Genomic DNA, 8,394 nt, shown 5'->3' with positions numbered 1-8,394 from the left:
CACTTCGGGCTTCATATGAGTTTCCCTCCGGTGATTCGCCCGCCGAGCCCCGTCCCGGGCTCACAAGGCATATCGTTCCAGATTCAGATCGGGTTAAGCCGCGAGCCGGTCCTGTTGGACTCCGGTGACTTCAGCCTCGCGCAGGTCCGAGAAATGGCATGTTCCATCGTTGACCAGAAGGTAACAGTTGCCATATTTCTAATGACTTGATTGCCAGCTTGTTGTCGGTTTAAAAAATATGTTAAGTAAGCTAGGCTGAGGAAATAAGTGTCGTTACGAAGTGTGAAGTGAACTTTTTCAAGTGATAATCGTGATATCGGCAACTAATCAGCAGTCAAAACTGTCACTGACGCTAGACTGAGATATAGGCTATGTACGCATTATTTCCTACGCCAAGATCATTAGCTAAGAAAGATTAACGTTTTGTTTATACGTCCAGTGTACATTAAAAATTGTTTGGTGTGCGAAAGTTGATCGTGCGTAATCAGGAGTTCGCTTAACGTAATCAGCAACGCGCGCAAGGGAATTTTGAATGACAGCAACTGCATAAATATAGTCTACAGAGGAAGGTACTTGTGTAATCACTGTTGAGTGAAATAGCACTTTAGTGAAATAGCATTGTGTTTGTATAAACCGAAACCTCACGAACACCAGTCTAAGTATATTTTTTAATAGGCAAGAACATTACTAAAGATTAATCAAACACTTAAAAAATAAACATAATCCTAGTCCATGTAAACACAAAATAGGTTACAGTGTATCTTCCAGAGTCACTGGTGACGACACATCCTGACGTTGTGCTGTTACTATAGTGCTGTGATACAGGTTGGCCTGCCCATAGTAGCGCTAGACACCTGCTGCAGTGAGTTCCTATGACACAACAAGCCAGTGTTTCTCTCCTTAAAGTACTAAAATAATGTTTTGAAACGTAAATCACAAGATCTTGTTTGTTAGTAGCAGGAACTTACAATTTTGATCTCTGAGAAGGGGAATTTGGTTTATAGAGTGTACAAAAAAGTAGTTTTGAGTAGAAACATGAACATCTGCATTGTAAAAGTGTAAAATAGTTAACATTGTCAGCAAATGATACTACCGTGGATTTTGCAGGCTAAAGTCTGTATGTAGACTATATGTATTCTATATGCCTCAGAGTGTACAGTCTGTATACTCTTGCCAAACACTGAGATAAACACTTACCTTGCATTTGCACTCACTATCCACTTCATTATGTGTCTATGTTGAAGGTATACTATTGCAGACTGTAGTCCATCTGTTTTAATTTAGCCATCCTGTATTACAGTCATGATTCTAACCTCAAGGCTATTACTGACCGGACGTTCCTTTGGTAGGAGGCTATTCAGCATCAATGTTGACATGGTAATGCCATGGTGTTTCACTGGTAGCAGACTAACAAAGGATATCTAAGAAAGACTGCATGTGACAATAGGGCTGTTGGCTGTAATTGCACTCCACCAAGGTGTTTCCAGTAATAAGTATTTTTTTAATATGAAGGGTGGTGCAGTTCATGGTCATGAGTTTCAGGTTGTACAAGCCTCTGCTAGAAAACTTCATAGTCTCAACAATAACAAAAGTAACAAATTGTCACTGTGTTATAAAGAGGGTGCAAAGATGATTATATATATAAGATATTCGTATTTTATGGTGCCACAAACATTTGGACTAGATTATGTTGGCTTGCTAGCACTTATATCATTAGGCGTTATAACAGTGAGTGTCTTTCATTACAGAAATGTCCAAAAATGCACATTTGGCAGAGGTAGTCAAAGTGCTGGTAGGCTGCAAATTTCGGCTAGAAAGTTTTTTAAGTTATCATCTGATGTAAACAGGCAGTTTTGAAAAGCACTGTTTTCAAACACTGTCTTCTGGATGTAGGATGTGCATTATTGCTAGTGTGTATGAGTGCCAGAACCAAGTCTGTTTTTACTGTGTTCCACCCTCTGCATCTGTAGTTCACCTGGTAGAGCAGGTAGAACAAGGTTTGGGCCAAGGTCATGGGCTTGGTTCCCAGGGAGCATGCATAGTGTCATATTGATACAGTACGTACATATGTGAGAAGTGTGTTTATTGTGCCCAACAGCAAAATTCTGAAAGTGCTGAAGTAATGAACTGTGGGGCTGCCCTTAAAGGACCAGCCATAAATGTTGGCCTGAATCTTGCACTGTGCCATCAGAAATACCTACATTATGGAATTACATAAATTATTACATTTAGAAAAAAGATTTTATGTAACATTGTTGCTTTGAATCTGTTAATAAATTGTGTACTATAAATTGTTTGAAATGTCTCATTTTTCCAACAGGAAGCCAGTACTTTAAAACTCCCAGTTACTCCTGCCATCTATGCTAGCGCTGCTCCAATATGTCTGTTTGTTATTGTTTTGTTTAACTTCTGTTCTAACAGTTTCGCTCTGTTTACATTCTGCTTTTAGAAATATAGGTGCTACATGGTTTTTTGATAAGCATAATAATCAAAGTCTGAAAAAGGAACACCTTTTTTTCGTGGCCTCAGGTTGTCAGCTTGTGTTTGGAAAAATAGAAGGATGTGTTTAATATATTGTAAGGGAAGGGGAGGGAGCAGAAATGGCAGACTTAACCATAACTCATTTAACACCTTGTAGACACTTTCTCGGATATGTAGGGTCTCAGGAGTGTAAAAGCACAGAGCTCTTATCACTTCAAATAGTCAGATGTTGGCATGTGCGTGCGGCAGTGATGGTGACAGTGCTGTGTAGACAGACTCTGAAAGCGGCGTTTCTCGGCCCCTCTGTCTTTGTCAAACACATGTACATTTGCTCTCATTGATCTTGTGCGTTGATCTTATATGTTTTGTGCACTAAGTTTGAAAGAAAATGGTAGTTTTCCTCTTTTGAGTGTGGACCACAGCCAGGTGGACCTGATTAAGGCCCTGATATTACACTGTATTTCTCTGTCTATATATTAGGTTACAACTGCCTGGTACAGTGATGCATGTATGTTACAGCACAGAATGACAAAACTGCTAGGTGATAACAGTGAATGAAAGCAGATGAATATGAAGCTAGTCATTACACTGTTCAGCCCATCTACCAATGGCCTGATCTGGCACACTAGTAGATCTCTGCAGTGTCATTGAGCAGCAACACTGAAGCCAGAGACAAAAGAAAATGACCTTGACAGCTCTTCTGCTTTTTAGTACAGCCACAGAACTGTGCATCAGCTCCAACGCTGATACTCTACTGCAGTATGGTACAACATAAGGCCAGAGTTTGCGGCTATGCAAAGTGCATCAGGTCTCAGCTTTCTGGAGTCTTAGGCTGCAATGCCACTGGGTAGCTTGGGGGCCTCACCTGGGCCCTAACACGCTGTGAGAGGCCAGCATATATGTGAGGCGTAAACAGGTCAAAAGGCTGGACTGGGGATCTGTGGCAGTTCGCTGCTGTTTGAATGCTGCATGCAATTCGTATGTGTCTTTGGGAGGTTTCCATTTCTCTGTGACTATAGGCGAAAAGACAAGGCTTAGTGTGGGACAGTTCGTTTGATGAACGTAGCTTGACAGTAGGGTTATAGCCTGGGAAATGACAGCCCAGCTGTAACACAGTGAGACTTGAACAGATTGTGAAGATAAAGTGGCTGATTTCATGGAGCAGATGTATTGCATGGCTTAACTTCCACTCTAAAGTTGGCTATCGGTCTGTTGCGTGTTTAGCACCACATTCACAATGACTAACACTTTCCTTTAGGATTTGGACTTGATAACAAAATAAAACAACAGTTGTGCCTACATAAAGCTTCAGTTGTGGATGGGGTGGGGTTTAAGGATGAAAGAGAAGTTAGTCAAAGATTGAGATTTGCATGGATGAATATTGCAAATTGTATTGTTTGAGATTGTAATTTTTTCCATATTAAGAACAAACAGGACCAGATTTTTTTACAAACAAGTTCCATTCTGTTCTGTTTTTGAGGTAGACAGTTGACCTTGAGGTATCAGTGGTTGATTTTTAAGCCCCGTGATCAGACAGGTGGAGTAATGACACCTTCTCTGTCTGAGATGAAATCATTACATTCTTTAATACATTTGGTGCTTTTTGAAACATAACATCTCCTAAAACAAAAAAACCCAATTGCTAGGGTGTGTAAAAAACAAAATAAAAATACAAACTCTACCGTCTAACATTGGACTGGGATCTGACCTGATCATGTGTGATGGCCCCAGAAATGATAAGGCCCTTAACCTTCTTCTTTGTCACGTTGACAAAAGTCCTTAGTGCCATCAAGGGGCCGCCTAATAGCCTGTGAATCCATTAGTGCTCAGTATTATCAGGTTTAATTAAAGTGATGGCGCCTTTGTTTCAAGTTTGCACCTTTTTGCATTACCACTCGTGCAAGCGTTCTTATTAATCAGTGTGTCTGCTGTGCTCCCCGCGCCGAGCGTTAACCACTCCCATTGCTCCGTCCACACGTGCGGCTGGCGCAGGAACCAGGATGTTCAGTTCAACTGCGTTTCTTCCACAGGCCTTTTCATGCTAGTCTAATGTGTCTGATGCACGTTGAAATCATGTAATCTTTGTTCAAAGACCAAGCTTTAATGACAAAGGTTTTGCACTGACCAGAGCCTTTTCTTTCACCTGCATAAAAAGGAATGATATTCTACCATTAACCATTGTGTCTAGCTTAAATGGGCTACATTTCGTAGAACACATTGCCCTCATCTTTCAAAGATGTAGATATTAGAGCAAATTATATATTCACATCACCAGTGATATTAGATGTGAATTAGTGATATTAGCTTATATGGTCATCCTTCCAACATTGGTCTTTCTGTGAGTTGGAGAGTGGTCCCTCTAGTTGCTTGGCAACTGATTATGATTGCCTGTGAAGTACTCATCTGAGTGCCATTATGGTGACGAGAGCCATGTGTGGTGGGGTCACACACTCAGAGATATAGACACACACAGACACACACACACACACACATGCGCGCACACAAGCACACACACACACACACACACACACACACACACACACACACACACACACACACACACGCACGCGCACACACACACACACACACACACACGCATGCACACACACACACACACACACACAAACACACACACACACACACACAAACACACACACACACACACAAACACACACACATGCTCAAGGAGGAGATGACGACCGTACCAAGGCTATTGTGGAGCAGCTGTTTTGGGAGCATTCAAAGATCTGCCTTCATTAGCATGAGAGACATGGTAGTGTTTGTGTGTGTGTTTGTGTGTGTGTTTGTGTGTGTGTGTGTGTGTGTTGCATGTGTGTTTGTGCATGATTGATTTATCTTGAAGGACCACAGCTCCATCATCCACCTCAAACGTTCTTAAAGATAGATGTCTGTAGTCTACTGCAAAATGTTTTCAAGGGTTTTATGGGAAAACGGCTTACAATATGACAGAACGTTGATCGTATATTGTTTTCACAGCATGCGTGATGCAGTGATATAGAACATTCAAGAAGGCTGTTACTCATGAAAGCGATCGACTGAACCTCTTCATCCAGGCAGCAGCACAGAAACAAGGCCTTTTCCTCATGTACAAATATGTGACAGTTCCTCTCAGTGCCTCGCAGGGAGGGTACCTCATCTCCAGAGCTGTTTAGGCAGGGCCTGCACAACGCAGCGATGTCTTCGCGAGAAACGTGGCCAGGCCGTACAGGCCCAGGCGAACCGCCGTCGCGATTTCTCACTGAGCTTTCGTCTCACAAAAGGCTTCGCTGTGGAAAATAGACCAGCCAAATCACACATAGCCAAGGAAACAACGGCGCTTTGCCCGTCGGAAACATGTCACAGAAGCAATTGGATTTCCTGAAGTGACAAAGGACATGCGTCACTCGGACATGCAGGCACGCTGAAGCCTCCTCGCCTGTGTTTAAGGGCGGCTGTGAATGTGCTGCTCGTCTCCTCCTTCTTGCTTAACCGCACCGGAGCTCTCCAGAGTGGTGCGACTTCTACTACGCCTTGGCACCCGTACCTTCAAGTCAAAGTGGGTCGTTCATTTTGTCTGGCGATTGTTACACCACATACTGTGCAGAGGAGTCCAATAAAACTCATCATCAGCAAAATATCAGAATTACAGTCAATTTAGAGGCATACCACCTGCTAGGCCTGTCATACAATTTTAATGATCTGCCATAGCACCTTAAAGCCCAGTAGAACCTGTGCTGTGATCCTGCACATGTGCGCTGTGCCAGGGGTTAGTTAGTGGGCATGCTGGCGCTGAGGAGAACTGCAAAACACTCACTAATAAAGTGCGAACATACAGCTATTAAGGTGACAATGAGAATCTTAGCAGGCTTAAAAGAGTGCTTTAATTAGATACAGTGTGTATCTTTTCATCCAGGTTGTCCCCCTCTGTATTAATGACATGGTAATATATGCGAGTGACATTCTTATGTGGAGTTCGGGATTGGCACTTTGCAGACTGAATGACCCAGTAGAAACGGTCATGCTCCGATTGTTTGCATACTGTGGATGTGTTGGTATTTGGTGGGATTTATTTATTATGCAGTATGTATACCTAACCTTTAAACCTGAGTAAATATGAGAAGTGATTTCAGCCAGACTTCTTAGCATTTGATTAGTTAAATTAGCCTGAAATCACATTCAGCATGTGACATACGATCAACTGGTGATCAGCAATTACAGTGGTTTGTATTTGTAATAATGAACTTGTGGTTTATGTACATCAAATGGCTTGGGCATTTGCCGAGCTCCAAGAGGTATCTGTTTGCCCTTTCTGTTAGGCCTTGAATGTGGCCCCATGCCGGCCATTGGCAAAACGTTCAGACTTTTCTGGCCTCATGGGCACAGAGGGGGGCAGAAAAACAAAAGCACAATGCTCCAACAGTATTGACCAGTGGTTGTCGCAGCACAGCTAGCACCTGCTAGCCTGCAGACTACACATTGCTAGGGGCCACTCTGATTGGCTGATGGTGTGTGTGTTCTGCCTGGTCTGGCACGTGAGACTGTCTCAGAACTGCTGAAAGAGCCTATCAGCTTTGAAGGGAGATATATTAATATAGTTGCACATATCTGACATAATAAACACGTAACAGGGCATTTTCATCTAAATGTCTGTTTCGGCAGTCTTTCAAAAGGAGAGTCAAAGTAGTGTCAGTGTTGGTAAACACTGCTGAACGCACACTCTCATGAGGCAGAAAAATCAGTTTGGATGAATGAGAGACATCCAGTCAAAATCAACTGTCTGGCACATTGTTAAGCAAACATGCACTGGTGAATTTAGAAATTGTAAAGGCACATGACAGTCCACAGTGATGAATGACATAAGAATACATTCAGTCATGAATCAAAACAGTTGAACAGCTCACAAACACTATGCAGACAGCACCTCTGGTAAGCCCCATGAACAGAAAAGTGGTTTGCATAAAAAATGCAAAGAAAGTCTGTATAGGACTGGGATAAAAATCTGAGGTGCAGAGATTACCAGCGAGGGCAAGGGGGAAATCTAAAGAGGAAAGGACAGCTTCGGCTGTGAAGCACGTGTGCACGTGTGCAACGCGGTAGCACGGACATGTGTGACCGCAGGGAAAATCAAGCTAAGCTAAATGAAGAGCTGGCACATACCACTAAAGTAGCTGTGGAGGGTTTTCTTGGGCCGCAACATAGACTGTCTAAGAGCAGAACCTGACCTGAGCCCCACTGAGTACATCTCATTGCTGACAAGACTGGAAGCAAAATGTCTCCAGAGGAAAACCAAATTGCAGGTGTGGTAAAGCAGTACCAGAGAGCACACACTACATCTGGACATGCACACTACTGTCAGTCAGTCATGGCATAGAACGTATATCCAAGAACTAAACAGGACAGGATCAGAAGCACTAGTGAAAGTAGTCAGTCTGGTGCAGAAAATCTGAATATGAGATAACACTTGGATGAGAGTAGAAAAGAAAACAATTTGTTAATTTATTCATTCATTTATTCAATATAAGTGTTGAATATTACAATTATAAATGTTCTGCTATGACACTTTTTGCTACAGTGTAGCTATACCTGATATGCTGAGCCAATACTTCAAACAACATTGTATTAAAGGGCTGTAAAGGGCTTTTAAGTGATTTGAACAGGGTTTGAATAATATTGCTTACTTTTCAAACTGATATTTCAACATCACACTTTCATATGGATTCACTAAAAACAGTATCCGTAGTATCCAGTGAAACGCCGATCTGATGCATTCTTACTTAAGGTGTGTCATTAGATCATGCATCACATGCTGGTTTTCTGCAGCACTGTGGTTTGAAGTTCCACACACAGTTTCTCTGCCTAATTAAACCTCCAGTGCTCAGCGCTGAGATTTCACACCTCTGCCATGCCAGAGTC

At 42.3% G+C, this 8,394-nt stretch overlaps 1 protein-coding gene across 1 annotated transcript in view; it reads left to right on the top strand.

Moving 5' to 3' along the window:
* The first annotated feature begins 8 nt into the window (after positions 1-8).
* prkd1 (protein kinase D1) overlaps positions 9-8,394 on the top strand; it is a 35,732-nt gene continuing 27,346 nt past the window's right edge. Inside the window, exon 1 of the mRNA XM_076978176.1 lies at positions 9-180. Within this exon, the coding sequence (XP_076834291.1) occupies positions 16-180 (165 nt within the window). The 5' untranslated portion in view covers positions 9-15. The remainder of the gene's footprint in view (positions 181-8,394) is intronic.

The sequence above is a fragment of the Brachyhypopomus gauderio genome, chromosome 17 (genome assembly GCF_052324685.1).
Source record: "Brachyhypopomus gauderio isolate BG-103 chromosome 17, BGAUD_0.2, whole genome shotgun sequence".
NCBI classification, from domain to species: Eukaryota; Metazoa; Chordata; class Actinopteri; order Gymnotiformes; family Hypopomidae; genus Brachyhypopomus; species Brachyhypopomus gauderio.
The sequence above is the reverse complement of the archived record's forward strand: the minus strand, read 5'-3'. Positions and strand labels throughout refer to the sequence as shown.